Here is a 16635-nt window from a genome sequence, read left to right on the forward strand (position 1 = left end):
TAGGGATGCTGAAACTTTTTTTCACGTTTCCGCAGTGTCACGATTTCCGCTTCCCTCCTTCAAAGGAAAAAAAAAACCCAAGAACCCACCCCCGCGCTCCCCGCCATCCGCGGCCGCCGGAGCCGCTGGCAGCCATGGAGGAGCCCGAGGCCGCGGGGGCCGCCGCGCCGGCCGGGCTGCGCTCGGTCCTGCCCTCCCGGGAGTTCCTGGGCTCCCGCAAGGGCCAGCTCCTCCTCGCCGAGTCGGTAAGGGCAGCGGCAGCCCCGGGCGGCGGGCGCGAAGCGAGCAGACCCCCGGGCGCGGGCGGGTTTTGGGGCGGCGGGGGCCGGACCGCAGCCCTCCGGCCCAGGGAGAGCCGGGGCAGAGCTCCTGGACGGGCCGGGGGCTCCGGGCCTGTCCCCCCGAACCGCGCCGGCTGCCTCCGGAGAGCGGGGCAGCTGCGAATGGGGGCGGCTCACCCCGTTCCTGAGCTGAACAGCCCCTGAGCGGCTGTGCTGCTGCAGCGCGAGGGGCGCCGAGGGGAGGGGGAGCAGCCTTCCCGGCACCGGGCAACACTCCAGCGGATTGTGTTCAGGCAGAGCACCTCAGGAAACCGAAATAACTGTCTCGTTAAGCTTCCAGTGCCTTAAACGTGTCCCCCTTTAGCAGGAGCCCCTTTTCAGTTTTAAATGGCTTTGATTTCATTTTAGCCTCTGTGCAGTATGAATCCAGTGACCAGGACTGATGAGATTTGCGTGATCTCCTGGTGCCACGGGGGAGGCTCCCTGGCCAGCTGAGCTCTACCAGCCCTGAGTTTGTGGGGCAAGTGGGCACTGCCCCTGTGACAGACAGTGAGGGGAACAGCCAGGAGATGTGGGGCTGGCTTTGAGACGAAAACCCATTCATTCAGATCAGGATAACTTCTGCAGTGGGGAACATGGGGCTGGACAGCAGCAGGCCACAGGCTGTATCAGCTCCACCAAAAATGCTGTAAAAATTCCAGGTATTTCCCACCAGTTACAGCATCTGTAGTTTACAAAACCACACATTTAGAAGAAACCAAAGCCCAACTAATTTTGCTCCTTTGGTACATGGTTTTGTGACATACTATAACATATACTGGAATTTCCTATACAAGCTTACAGCCAGTAAATTATGACTTGCAGAGAGCCTGGCTTTTTAACATCTCTGAATGATTACATATTTGAGGAATATTGTTTTGGTCATGGGATCAGACTCACCCCTTTTGTTGTCATAGAGCAGTACTCATTATGCCTCCTTGGAGTAATAAAAACTGCTCTGTCTTGACAAAACAGGGTTTTTTCCTTTTTAAGGCCACTTGGGGCTTCCTGAGGCTTTGGCTGGCTGAAAGCAGCTCTAAAATCCCATCTGCTGAAGCTGCAGCAAAACTTTCTGTGTGCTCCTTGCAGGCTGGCCCGCATGCTTAGGATGTCGTTTCCTGGCAGAGAGGAGGCAGCAGTAGTTTCTCTCCATTTGTCTCAGCTTTGCCAGAATAAATCCTTGAACACAACACAGGTCCCAGAATAAATCCAGTCTGTATACAATTAGAGAAATGTGGTGCCAAATAACTGAAGATGAGTCCAAGTTAAATCTATCAAAGTTTAAATCTGTGTTTCATCTTTAACTTTGTATTTCTTGTCTTGGATGTTTGATTTTTCCTCTTTGACACAGTACAGTAATAATATAGGGTGGAGTTTGGTTCTGCATAAATGTATGTAAAATTCATAGCATACAGTTTTTGAATAGTGTCTTTTGTTCAGAAACAAAATGGGGTTCTCATTGTTACTGAATACTTCTGTAACATTATTCCACAGTCATGAGAAATGAGCTTTATTTCTCTGTCTTTAAAGTCATGCAAATACCGGCATCTCTGCAGGTACATCAGAAGTTCTCTGTTCAGCTGCAAGAAATGCCAAGTCAGGTTTTTCAACATTCAAAAAGCAAACCACCGTACACTGAAAAATATATCACCACCAAAGCAAAGCAGCAACTTGCAAATGTATCTTGGCTGGGCTAGATGCCTATACTTCTCTTTTTCAGTCTGTGGCAGAAAGGGAACTGGAGTTTGCTTCAGCAAATTCCCTCAGCCCAGTGACTTATGCTGGTTGTGTACTTGGTGGAAGTAACCTCATTAAAAAGGCTTGTTTTGCCCAGTAGCAGTGGCTGGCAAATGATCAGTTCAGCTGTCATGGACTCAGGCTTTGTAAATGAAGATGACTGCCACATTCCCCCAGCCTGTTCCCTCACCTGCACTGCTGGAGGCAGCCGGCAGCTCTGGTGCCAGGAGTGCAGCTCTGGGTGTCCTAGTGAAGGTTTTCCAGGCAGTGGGAGCATGGGAGCTCAGCACTGCTGGCAAGGAGAGCTGTGCTCAGACGGAAGGAAACTGCTAGAGCTGCTTTTTAAAAGTAACATTTACACACATGAAGTGAGTGTGGATCTTCACGATGTTCAGGTCTAATTTTCATGTTGGCATCTAAACTGCTCTGTGAGCTGTCAGGTCTGGGCACTCCAGTGCTCCCTCCAGAACAAGTTAGGCTGGTGATGAAGCTGATTGCTGCTAGAAGCGTCATTATAATCTCAAATTTAACTCAGAGAAGGAAGTCATCCCCCCACTCCTTTTCCTTTTGATCTTCCTGCCTTATTCATTTTTTATTTCACCTGGGATTGCTATGCAGTCACAAAGAAGCAGTAACACCAAGTACATGTATATGGTTTGCAGTCTCTCCTGATCCTATTTATTTTCACTGTCTTGCTCCTCCACTTTCTATCACCATTCTTTATCTGCCAGGTTCCTTTTTTTTTTTCTCCATTGTCTTCCCATGCCATTATTTCTTCTGTGTATTTTAACACTCTTCTTGTCTTAAGCTACTTACTTTTCCTAAATACTCAAGTTGTTATCTTGAAGGTCAGCATCTCATCCATGCTCTTTTCTCCTCTCAAGAGATGCATTTTTCCATTCCCTCTGTCCTGTGTTGGAACCATTTAACAGCCATTCTCATACTTGCCACCAGAGTGTATCCAGGCAAAATCCACATTTACACATTCTGCTGCTCATCCCATCAATTTCAGTCAAGCTTCTGTGTTTGTCCTGGTCATTACTTTAGATGGCATCTCCTTAGTCCCCCCAAAGCCAGTATGTGGTGGCACTACAATGTTTTTAAATAAAAATATAGTAAGAATATGTAAAGTTGTCCTGTATAAGGTGCAGTCACCTCTGTGGTGACATGAAGGATGTAGACATCATTGTGCTTGTTTTTCTCCTCTTTTCCTGTCTTTGTCCTCTCTTTTCAGTCTTCTCTGAACTGACCTTCATAACTGAAACTTCAGCTGCTCTGTGTAAAGCCTCCTTCAAAGAAGACCCCTGTGCCTTTCTCCGGGTCTGCAGCCAGAAGGCAACGCTTGTAGCTATTTCTGGGGAAACCAGTACCTTCACCTCCATGACAAGTTCAATGGAGAAGAAGTAACTGAATAGCAGAGATCACTAAGCAATATACTTTGTTTCTGCCAATGAATAACAAAATGCACTCTTGTCCAAAAGAGATCACTGCCAGACTCTTTACAACTGTTTAAGCCAACCTGTTATTTTCGGGGGGGGGGGAGGGGAACAAGCAGAGGGCACCAGGGTGTGTGTGGTAGCCTGGGTATCCTGCTGTGATCCAGCTGCTTCCTGGCACCTGCATCATCCCCACCCACGGGCTGCAGAGGGGCTGTTCTCCCTGCACGGGCAAGACAAACGCCTTCACGCCCTGCCATGACCTCAGCACTTCAGCTGTCCTCCTCCCTGAAGGAGCACAGTGCTGCTAACCATTGCAACTAACTCTTTTTAACACCTTCAGTCGCAAGCTGGTTATATATGGTAACAGAACTTCACAATACCTGGCCGGTTTAAGAAGCCCAGCAACATAGTAATAATAATTACATGGGAGAAAATTACTTTTGGAAACACAATACCAAAGAAGTTTCTTTAAGAAAGGAAAAAGTAATATGTATTTGTTCTTTCTCTGTTACGTACATTCCCATTTCCACCAAAAAATGGTGCTGAAGAGTCAAGAGTTGGTTGGGGTTTTTTTGTTTGTTTTGTTTTGTTGTTGTTTTGCCAGGATTTTTTATTTTAAAAGACTATGAGAGGATTCTGCTCTGTTCTTTGCTGCACTAGAGTTTTCTGCCTCCAAGTACTCTGCCACGCTGAAGCTGGCAACAATCACACTAACCTTTCAGCAGCAGTGCAGGAACTGCTTGGACTCCTGGCTGCTATCAATGCTGAGGATGTAATCCCAAAGGAAGAAGAAACCCCCTGGGTACAAATGGATAAAACACTTTTTTTTTTTTTTTTTTTTTTCTTCCTGAGGCAGCCGTACTTCCTGAGTTTGAAAGTGCTAGAAATGAACTTGCAACTAACTACATCACAAACTTCCTCTCTGGCTTTTTAATTTTTTTTTTTAGCTTAGACACAGAGCTGGTAGAAATTGCTTGATCTTTCTCTGCAATCACTTTTAAAGATGCAGCTTCAGGAAAAAAGGTGTGAAACGAGAGTGATGTGCAGTGGATTGTTTGATAGTCTTTAGAGGAGTCAGGCTATGTTCTGAAGGTTGCTTTTGAATTTGTAATTTTTAGAGCAACTTCCAGTTTGCCAGATGTTTTTCTCAAAGACTCTGGAAAAGTAAGTATGTGTTCATTATTTCTGGGTACAGACTGTTACATCAATGCTTGTATTGTGGGAGGAGATGGAAGTTTTTTAAATTGCCAAATTTTTATATGACATCAAATGCTTCAGTTAGTAGCACTCCGATTAAATGGTCAGATAAGGTAACAAGATACCTACTCACTTTTATAATTCATAAAATGTAGTAATAGGTAATATCCAATATTGCTCCACTCATCAGAAGGGGAAATGAGCTCTAAACAAAGAGAAGTGGGAAATATTGTCAAAAGCCAGCAGCCCTGTGGGCTCCTGTATCACATAGGGCTGTCCCCAAGTTATGTAATATATCTGGCATGAAAGTCCCCATCAGGGCTGCAACTGTTGCCACCAGGCAGACAAACAAAACCAAAGGACAGCTGTAGCATGTTAACTGTTGCCTTACAGAGCCTTCAGGCATCTCCTTCCTTTTGTGTCTTCTGTCCTTTCTAATGTCTCCCTGCCTCCACTTCCAGCCTTGCCACAATGAAGATGGTAGCATTTAGAAATATCAACTTTCAAACCTTCATTCTCAAAATCTGGTCCTCTATTTTTTAGGAATGTGTTTCACATAAAATGTTCTTTGCACTATTTCAGGCTCTGAATACCTCTAAAATGAGGAATGATGTTGGAGAACAGTTATCACATTTCATGTCATATTCTTTCCCTTTTACTATGATAATCAATAACCCCTTGAAATCAAGAGACTTTTTGCAAATCAGGGTTGGTTTGCTTTTTAATGTGGCCTTGACATTCACTTTCCATGCACAACAGGATACTGACAAGTAGAGTCAGGACTGGAGAGCTAGGAGGGGCAGGACTCCAGCCCACCATTCAAGGTGGTGGTGATGGCAAGAGTACAATCACTGGTCATCAGGGCTGAACAGGAGACTGCTGTGATCCTACCAATAACCGAGGGGTTTGGTTGAGCAAGTGGCCTGTTAACTGGATTTTAAAGTGGACAACTAAGATTTCCCCAGATGCCAGCTTCTCCAGATAGGACTGCATTAGAAAGCTGAAATGCTCAGACTGATCCTTTTGTCTCTTAAGCAACTTGCCTTGCACCCAAAGCAGGAATGTGCACCACACCAGCACACTGGAGCAGGACCCCGTTGGTGTACTCTGGCCACGTTAAGTTTTTGTTTGCATCCTGAACCAGGTCACAGCAGGGTCTCAATCACTGCATTTCAAATCACACAGACCTGCCCAGGGCCATCAGCATGAGGGGAAAGCAGTGGGAACCTTAAGTTACACAAATTACCAAAAGGCTGATCTTAAGAGCACACAGAGGCCCTTCACTTCAGCTAACAGTTGATGCTTCTCAGAGGAAAACTTTCACTCTGTGTAAAGGCAGACAGAACACAGGAGTTACTGTATCAAACACAATAGAGATCAAAGTGATCTCTACTGTGCATCATCGACTTGCATAACCGAAATTTGCCTCTGCTGTACTAGGAGGAAATATTTAACACTGTATTGAATTCTTTCATAAGACATCTACCAAGTTTATTTCAGGTCTAATGTTCTGGTATTGAAAGGGGATTGGTTGGTGGGACCCACACTGAACACATCTCCCTCTGCTTCATGACAGGAAGGGAAGAAGTTCTCCCTTAGCAGTTTTCAAGTTATATCCACTTCTCTTCAAACCATACATATCACTTTTTATCCACAGAAATAAAATACCCCATTAAGGATAAGATATATTGAATGAGTTCCCTTTGCTATAGGAAAACTCTAGAAAAAAACCTGCAAAGATGCTATGTAAGCAATAAGCAAATAACACTAGGATAAATAACATGAAATAGGGCAAATATTGTCAGGTAACAGGCCTCAATGCAAAAGTGAACTCCATATATTATACTAGATCAGTTTCTAACAACCCAATGGAACAAGAACAATGCATAGGCATTTTAAGATAAATATAGTATCTTACTAAAAATGTCACATCCTCTCAAACTTCACCACCCAGTCCTAACGGATCAAAACAATTTACTCCAGTTATTATCATCCTGGTCAAGAACTGACTGCTTTCCAACCCCCCCACCCCAAAAAACAAAAACAAAACCAACAAACCACAACCAACCAAACAAGCCTTAGAATAAAGGCTTGTTAATTAAATTATTTCAACAGGATTTAACTGCTTAGTAGCCCCCTAGACCCAAACAGGCTTTTTTGATACATGTATTTGAGGGCAGACCAACCTCTCACAGGAGCAATTATTAATTAATAATTAATGATAGCAGCCTTATCTTTCAAGTACAGTAATGATTTTTTTTCAGTTAGAGGTGTTTCCCAGGAACACATCATAGCAGCAAGGCAAAAAAACCCACAGATCAAAAATTTAATGAGGCAAATGTATTGATCATCACAGTCCATGCACTGACACTTTTCAAGAAGCCACATCTGCTTTCAGACAAGCCATCTGGGGGAAAATAATACATCTATTTTTAGTATTATATGAGTGAGCATGTCAGTATCCCAATTTAGAAGTCTGAAAAAACCTTGTAACACTCAGACAGTACTGCTGTGTTGACCAAAAGCATCTCTGAGCTTTGCTATGACAGAGATTTGTCTCCAAGAGGAAAGGCTGAATAAAACAGCTCAGGGGTGAACTAGCACATAATACTTACACTTGAAGAAACTGTTTTATTCAGCATGCTGGCTACTTTTTAAATTTAAGTTAATTTGAAGAAAACAGCAACCAGTTACCACACAAGGCAGTGGAGACACAGGGCAGGAGCCTCTTCTTGGAGGTGACTAACTCCCAGTATATAATTTGAAAATTTTATTAAGTTACTCTGTAGTTCCCTCACCTCCCCCTTTCACATCCAAATACAGGAGCTGAAAGTCCAGAAGTGTCGCACAGCACTTTGGCACTATCTAGTTTATGTGAAAAATGCATTTTCTTTAGCTATATTCCCATTGTGAAACTTTTGATTTGAGCCATAAGCTATATTCTGAACTTATTTTAATTGAATGGGAAAACACATGCCATTTTTATTATTTTGTAAAGTTAGGAAACATCATAGAGATAAAATAAGTCTATGTGAGTTATCTATCCTATTGCTCTTTAAAACAGTTGTCTACACTGGAAAACCAGAACTAGAGGTTTGCAGAAATCATAGAATAATTAATTCTCAGCTCTTTTCTGTCCATCAACAGCAAATATTTTTCTTTCAAGTCTGTGAAGATTATAAATGCTGGGTTACTTTGGGCTATCTGAGCAATGATTTAGATTTCAAATGAGAACTGTCACAGCTGAAAGCTTAAAGCTCTGTTTGCTTGGCAATGCTCCACTCCATTTTCAGAATTATGTTGTCAGAACTGTTTAAAGTCCAGAACACATTACTGACTCAGAGAGGTGCAAAACCACTGAGCTCTCTGGAAAGCCAATTTCACACACACTGAAATAGATGCCAATACTTTAGATTTATTCCATGCTAAACAAGAAAATGCATTTGGCCTAAGAAAAAAAGAAAAAGCAGGAAGCAAGATATGCCATCACCAGCAGCACTGACAGAATTATGCAGGGAGAATAAAGCTTTAAAGCTTCTCATCTGCCAGAGGCTCTGCTGTTCCATGCAAATAACTAGTGTTTTCCCTTTACTCTAGGTGCTGTCATTTATCATCTTTATCTGCTTTATTGCATCTCTAGCTGCCTCTTTCATGATGGCACCACTCCTAGAGTTTCTGCTGGCACTGTTTCTTTTTTTTGCCTATGCCTTCAAACTTAATGAGAAGTTTAAAGGATTCTACTGGCCTTTGACGGTAAGTGAAATGTACAATATAAACACATACATTTAATTATACAGCATAACTTGAATAAAAGGGACTCTATAGGAGTTTAGGCTGACTGTTAACAACTTAACCCCCTATTAGAAACTTGTCCATATTGCCTCTCGTTCAAAAGGTCCCCAAGCAATCTTTAAGCTATACTGCAAGTTATAGCTTTCTTGGTGCTGACACAAAGCGTGGTTTCCTTAAAGCACAGAATTCATGCCTGATTCCAGGCAAATGGAACAGGGCCAGATCTTCAGAAGCAGGCAGCACCCGCCTAAGTCTGACCACTGCTGGGGTCTCCTTCATAAGTATTGTCACCCTTACAAACGGGGAAACTGAGGCATGCTATACAGTAATGCATACACTTCACTAAAATGTCTTAACATTCTTCGGTTAAGTGCAGTTAGACACAGAGTCATCCTTGCATGCAAACAAACTGACAACTACTTTTGTTAAGGGGGGAAGCCCTGCAACGCTTGCTGGCAGATGCTCATTCACACCAAGGAAACCACTGGCTGCTTTTTCATCGGGGAGTTGTCGGGTTGGCGGTGGCAGGTGATGGCTGCACACTGGCCACTGGATGGCTCTGTTGCTTCAAACATTCGTTCTAAATGGAACATTTGTCTAGCAGTACAAATAGTTTCAAAAAATGCTAATCCAATCGGTCTGGATTCTCTTTCGGTACAGTCTGGCAATAGCTCATCATAGGTCCCTTCCAACCCAAACCATTCTATTGTTCTGTGACAGTGAGATCTGAATTTAAGAGCTCTTAATGAGCTCAAAACACATTAGGAAGGCCATCGGTGGATAAAATAACAGTAGGGACTTTTGACTATTACAGTGTTCATGGCTTTCAGATTGTAATCTCAGTTCCACCATTTTCCCATTTTCTATATGCATCTGATTCCAGAACTATGGCCAAAAAATCACTTGTATGTTTACTATGGCCATTAACATAATATACTCTAGCCACAGCCTGTATCTAACTGACCTCGTCCTGACTTCAGAAGAGTCAAATTTCTTGTAGGATTTGTGTTTTGAGACAGTATCTTATTCACCCATCTTTTCCAAAAAGGCAGAAGACCTAATTGTGAACAGAGGTCAAGATCCATTATTCCAGCTCACATGATTTACACATGCCCTAGGAATCACAGTTCTTTATTTAATATACAGTTCAGAGACACTTGGTGCTCCAGCACATCCCTGCTTCAATTATTGGGCATATGGCCCCTGCCCTGCAGAGCTACAGCCTCAGCCACAGGAGTACATATTTCAATGACAGCAACAAGTACATTCCCTTCAGGCTAGCTGTTGGAGTTACAGGTCTACATACCAAGTATAAATCATAGTTTCCAACACTAGAAGCATTCCGTTTCTAAATGAGGAGTTTCTACAGACAGGCCTGCTTCTCTGTAGAAAGAAGCACACACCTGTTCCCCATGGGGACAGGCACACTCCCCTGGAGCCTTTGGAACAGCAGCAGTTCTGCTTAAAGAGAAAGACTTCTGAAGGCCATTCAAATGATACTTCCATTGGAGCCCTTGCTGTGCTCCAACTTAAACATCAGAGAAAGACAGCCCTTCTCAACCTGAAGACACTCATGTTGAAAGTAGGATTTACACCAACACCTCTAAGAGCAGAAGCTTATGCCAAGATTCCTGTCGTCTTGCATTTTAAAAAAATTGCCAGATGAACAATTCACTTGCTACAAAATACTAGGCTGTTGTCACAGTCCAACGTCAGGCAGATCCAATGACACAACAATTAAAGTTTTAATGGTCATTTCAGAAATCATTTTTAGAGGAGTTTGTGCATTGGAATTACATGACTAATCTGAGAATGCAACATCATTTATTTTACAGGATTTCTTGCGGTGTGTCACTGCTGCCATTATTTACTTCGCCATTTCAATTGCTGCTGTCTCAAAATATAATGATGGAGCATCTAAAGCAGCAGGAGTAAGTAGACGGGGGCTTTCCACTTAGGTATTTTGGTGAACTGTGTATGGATGTACTTAAGAAACAACTGGATGCTGACCCCACTGCAAGTAGTTGAAGCTTCTTCAATACACTGAAAATCGTATTTGCCTAAAGCAAGGAAGAAATAGTCAGTTATTTAGAAAAACAGGTTTTGAATCAATTTTTTTTTCATCCTTACAGTGCTGATAATGTTAACTGCACTGCTTCAGGAAGACACCTATTCTGCTTTTTGATTTCACCGGGTGTACAGGGAAGATAAACTTCTCTGTTCCTGTAAAGAACATCAAGATCCTTGACTGGAGGGAATAATAATAATAAAAAAGAAATCAAACCTGTAACTATTAAGGATGGTCTAAATTAAGCAGTTTCAAGCTCCTGACTCCACTGCTTAATTTTACTTGGATGACTTTAAACAAGCAGTGTCATTTTACCCTCCAGTGTATGGCCTGCCCAGGAGAGAGCCTTCATCATCAGCATTTTGCGTTCAGAAATAAGATACAGCCTTTCCACCTGCAACTTGATTCTGTAGCCATCAATAATGTATGCAACATAAATAAAATTTGCATAATAATTTAAAAAGATAGGGAAGAACAAAACCCAGTACTGCTAGCCAGCAACCCTTACCAAGCCATCCCAAGGCATATGCAATTTCAAAACTATCTTGTTTTAATCTTTGTCACTTGGTTTGGACATGGACCAATGCAACACAGCATTTACCCTCACTTCTGAGACTGAAAAGCAGTCTATTCTTGTCACACTGCTGCTTCTTTAACACTAAATAGGTAACTCCAGAATAATTTTATCTCAAGCTACTTCGCTCTGCAATAGAGATGTCTCCTTGCAAACCAGTAAAAAAGGCATTTCCAGAGAAATCAAGGTGATTTCTTGGTGGCAAAGAGATGCCCTGGGATGGTGGAGGTGCAGGTTATGTTCTCCTGGAGAATGCTCAGAATGTGCCCAGAGTGAGAGCAATGTGGCCTTCTTAGGAAGGAACAAGGAAAAAAAAAAATTCAAACCCAAGTTTTCTGTTAGAATTTTTCTTGTGTCAGTTAGGGTTACTTTGGTTGGTCACTGAAAGATATGAACTGTTGTTAAATAGTGTTGTTTTGCCACTTTAGGTGTTTGGATTTATAGCCACAATAGTGTACGCTATTGATTTCTACGTAACTTTCAACGACCTGGTTACTTTCCTCAAGCAAGGTAGTTCTGATTCCCCTCAAGGGCAAAAGTCAGAAGGTAGGTAAAATTCCCCACTTTGGTTATATGAGCATGTAACATGAGATTTTATTCTCTATTTCACCCTTTACAGGGGAGGCAAGAACACTCACTCAGTAATAACAGTTTCTATTCTTGGCTACCTTGGTTTTAAATGCCACAACCATGCTGCATTATGAAGCTGCTTAGTCTTAAAATACAAGAACTGGAATTTCAGTGATTTATAAAGATAACTAGCAAGCCAGGAATGAGAAGTTTCTCAGTTTTCTGCCATCTAACTTTGAAAGGCTCCAAATCCAACTATAGAAATTACTGCGCAGCACAGACTTTTTCCTCCCATCATTAAACAAGCATCTATCTTTTTCCAATAGCATTTTTCTCTTCATCATCTCTATCATCATTACCTCTTATTCAGATTCAAGCTTTGACCATCTGTAGACAAATGGTCTTGAAATCCAATCCATACAGCATAAAATTAACAAGATTGTTACCAAGTTTCTAATATAAAAGGGTACAGTCTACCTCAAATCAGATCCACTTAGACAAAGATAAAATGAGGGACCTGCTTTTCAGAGGTGAAACCCATTTCAAGTCAGGACATGGGTAGCTATTTTGCAGTACCCAGGAGCCCAAATCCAGGCACCATGCCCCTGTGCTACTACTCTTTGCACCCATGCATACAAAAAAGACTGTTCAACACTTAAATCCCAAAACCTCAAAAAAAAAAAAACCACACAGAAACAAAATCCCCTAAAACCCTCAAAAAAACCACCCAAGATGTTTACAGAATCCTAGAAAATATATTAAAAGGCTGACACTTTTCTAGGTATTTTTGTAGACTTAAATGTTTTTCAAGCTTTAGATTAAAAAAAAAAGAGACAAAGAGGACTTAAAGGAACAGATCATAGGAAGCTGACTCACCGGAAACTGTTTATCCTCACAAACTGACCTCAAAAAGAAGATCAGGTGATGAAGGTATGAAATTAGGCTAAAGATTAGATCTCATTTCCCTGGAGATGGAGAAATATATGAACTTAAAAATATTCAGTCACAGCTTTGTGTTGATGATCTGACCATACAAAATGGGCTCTGCCCTGCAGCAGTGTTTCTCCAGCACCAAACTCATGTTCATAACGGGGCTTTCAACTGCTCAGGCCAGAAATCCTTTGCCTCCTTACAAGCTGAGTCTCATGCTTGAGCAGGATGCACCTCTGTAGGCCTCTTGGGATTTGTCTTAAAGCTTCTGGTTTTCAGATACGTTTAACTGGCAGCACATAACCCTGACCCACAGCAAACGGCAGTATTCTCGCAGAGGAAGCATCTCTTCAGCAAGACTTCCTCTTGGTGGTCATGCTAACAGTATCATCCCTGCAGCCTTCATTTGAACTGTTATCTGTTATAGTGGTCTAGGTGCCTCTCAGCAGCATTTCTCAAGTCCTCTGAAACACCATTTAAAGCTCCATTGTGTTAAAACTGTTATTTTACAAGGCTTTTCCTAAATTTGCCACATCCTTTGAAGCAGACACCTGCTGAAGAGCAGCATCTCTCTCCCAGCAAGAGCTAAAGCTGTCATGAAGATTTCCAGTTTTCATTTTCACTGTTGTTCCTCATTTTACATTCCAGATGAGGACTCAGATTCTGACTCAGACTGAAGAACCAAACACCAGCCAAGTATGAAGGGAAGATGATCAAGCACCTTCCTCTTTGCTGAATACACTGTCAATTGAAATATCTCCCTTATTCAGCCTCGGTATCCTCTTTCCACCTGTTTATGGAATCATCAAAGCACAAACATGGCAGTGATGTGGAAAAGTAGACTATTCTCAATGCCATTAGACACTCCTTCAGAACAGTAGTTCAACCTGCCATAGACATCTGTATCCAAACACCACATCTCAGTTCTCCATTACCCCTCCTTACTCAGCACTACAATGTACTGAGTAAACGGGAACACAGCATTTTAAGCATAGAAGTGGAGCTTTTAATATGCTTTCTCAATTCCAAATATTTAATACTTATAGCTTTTTTACTTCTTACTGTGCCAAAGAAGAGAGGTTCAGAATACCTCTATTTTATTTTTCTTTATTAACTAACAATATTTTCTTTGTATGAAGTCTGAATATTCCACTGTCTCAAGCACTGAAGGCATAGATAGTTAACATGTTGGTTTCAATACATTTATATCTACTAAATATTTGCAACAAGAAAAGGTGAGAACTGGAAATCTCCAGCAAGAATGAACCTCAAAGTGTAACTGTGTTGCAGGGTAACTGGCTCATCAGACATTCACAATCACTTTTTTTTAAGCTGCTTGGATGGGGTCACATCCCATCTTCTACAGGTTCACCACAGATACGAGGTAGGACAGATGAGTCATCATCTTACCAACCCCTTCCACTTGCCTGGAAGCCCTTGTACATGTTTGCACATACTGGAAGGAAGGCTTGCCAAATACCATCCAACTTTATCTGCCTATTGAAGCCTGCAAATTTTTGTGTGCAAGATGTCACTGTCTGATCTCATGCTCTGTGTTGTGAACACTGCTCCTCCCATGAGAAGCAGCACTGGATTTTGTCCACTGGGTTTGCAAAACAGAAGACTGTTTCTGTAAAACTCAGGATATCTGGGCCCCAGGAGGGCAATAGAGCCTTCCCACTGTGAAACCCCAAAAAAAAAGCCCCAAAAAACAACAACCTCCAAACTGAAGAATGTCTGCAATGAAATTCATATTCCCAGACCGCTTTTTTGCGGGTGTGTTGTCTGGTTTGGGTTCCCCCCCCCCCAACCAGAACATGATTCATCTCATGGTCTAGTTACTATTCTGGGGGGAAAGCCTTCTGAATTTACAAGAAGGTGTTTTCATGGGTAGCACAGCCTACCTTGAAATATAGTGTTCACCTTGTGTTCACCTATAATCACATACTCCTTGGAAAAAGCACGGCATGCTCCTTGTATATGGCATCAGACAGGTCTATTCCAAAGAAACCTGTATGTGTTTTTTACAAGTTAATATAGTACCAAAACAGGTGGCCTTAAAAAGTAATTAAAATGAGAGCAGATGGTACTAACAGAGTAAATTAAAAACAGGGATAAAACAATAAAGGCAGATTTCCTTTGGAACTAAATTACTGCTTGGGTTCCAATTCCCTGCTAGCAGCTGGCTGCTGATGGGCAGGAACACAGAACCTAACAGCGAGCAGGTGCTTGGGAAGGTGCCGGCCAGATTTGGAGTTGTCCAGCAGGCAGCTCCTATAGCTCCTGTTTCCAGAAACTGAATAAAAGCAAAACACATGGTTGCTTCCAAATGTGACAAATAATCTTTGCTTTTATGAAACAGAGCTCTTTGGAGCTTTTCTGGTATGAAATTCCATATTTCTTCCTTTTCTATTGTCATATTTTACTGGCATGAAATGGGATGTCAGGGGACCTGGGCTCATTTTTATATTCAATTGTTTTGTATTTCTACTTTTTTTTTTAATTAAAAATGTATTGCATGTCACAGCTGGAAACTAGTACATGGTTAGTATTTAGAAACCATGCTGGATTAAACCTTTTTTAATGGAAGTGTTGGGTGTCTTTACTTATTTTAAGACCTGGTTTTACTGCCTTACCTCTGACCAGCAAGAGTGTTTCAAGAAACCCCATCAGAAGCACGTGGTGTGCTGGGGAGGGGTAACAGCACAGAGCCAGCACTGGAGACCAATCTCTGAATGCTTTTGTCTTGCAAGGAGAAACTTCATTTTCAGTGCATAAGCACAGAAGAATTAAACCAAGAATTAGTTTTAGCATATTTAGCAGACATCAGAGATCCAGTGCTCTTACTTAGCATCTAATAACATTGTTAACAACAGTCTGCTTTAGGTTTACGTTTTACAGATACTATAATCTAAAATCTGGTAAAGTTTTCTAGTAATTTTTTCATACTGGGATACTCCTAAACAAACAGAAGAGACAAACAAAATTGCTCATTAGTTGCTTCAGGACTACTCTGGCAGGCATGCAATGAATCGCCTGTCCAGACAATTTCATTATTAGCATTCAAGTATTTGATGATTTAATTTATTTCTAAGCAGTTTGCTCCCAGGGTCAAGCACTTGGTGTAAGATTCCAGCCTTTATTTAAAAAGATCTCTTCCCATGATTGAAATGAAATAGACTTCTGTATTTTATTAATATAATTTCTGAAAAGAGCTTTCAATTAAAAATAATTAAAATCAATTCTGATTGCAGAGGGGCTGATAGTCTTTCGCTCATCTCATGGCAGCAATATTGCACTAAGCTCAGAGTCCGGTGTAGGGCAGACGAAAAGTCTGCTTTGTTTTTGGGCTTTTTTGTTCATCTGCTTGTTTTGCTTCAACTGACAGGATGAAAATAGTGGGAGCATTAGTTTCTCTGCAATTCAACACAAGCATAATGTTACACCCACAGCATGGAGGCCTTAATGAAGTTCTTATTTTGGTGTACTAGCAGGGTCATAATCAAAGATGTCTTTTCAATCACAATAAATTTCTGTTCCAAACAGGAGCTGTTTCCAAACCCCATCCAGGCTAATACATATCTTCATTACAACCAGAGTGTGCCACTGTTCCCATTTTTAATTCCTGTACTTGTCGAACAGCACTTAGTAGACAAACCTAGGGAGTGATGAGAGTTTCCAATACCAAGTGTGGAACAAAGCTATATAGAAGCAATACAAGAAGTCTTAGAATAACAACACTGTGAATCAAAACCACTAACAGGAAGGAAAAAGAATTAGCTGGCATCACAGCTGAATGACTTCATACAGCTCTCACACTGAAGGTCTCTATCCCTCCTTCTATCAAAAAGCTTTTACACTGATCTGTGGAAGATTTGTTCAGTCTTGTGTGGTGATTTTGGACAGGTGATGTTAAGGAATTCAAAAGACCTTTCTAAGCAGCTGTTTAAAATTCTCTGAGTGAAGAGGCTCAACTGTCCTTTTAGCACTTTGTCCATTATTCCACTT

General features: G+C 41.7%; 1 protein-coding gene across 2 annotated transcripts; it reads left to right on the plus strand.

Annotated features, from left to right (window-relative positions):
* Positions 1-6: 6 nt before the first annotated feature.
* CMTM3 (CKLF like MARVEL transmembrane domain containing 3) lies at positions 7-15216 on the plus strand. Of its 2 annotated transcripts, none has more exons than XM_051629628.1 (5): positions 7-245; positions 8291-8446; positions 10321-10416; positions 11556-11673; positions 13276-15216. In XM_051629628.1, exons 1-5 carry the CDS (start codon positions 135-137, stop codon positions 13302-13304), a joined length of 510 nt encoding a protein of 169 aa, XP_051485588.1. In that variant the 5' UTR covers positions 7-134; the 3' UTR covers positions 13305-15216. The 2 variants fall into 2 exon arrangements, with proteins under 2 accessions (XP_051485588.1, XP_051485589.1); XM_051629629.1 differs by having other exon boundaries at positions 212-245; positions 8334-8446.
* The last annotated feature ends 1419 nt before the right edge of the window (positions 15217-16635 follow it).

Source organism: Apus apus, chromosome 11 (genome assembly GCF_020740795.1).
Source record: "Apus apus isolate bApuApu2 chromosome 11, bApuApu2.pri.cur, whole genome shotgun sequence".
NCBI lineage: Eukaryota > Metazoa > Chordata > Aves > Apodiformes > Apodidae > Apus > Apus apus.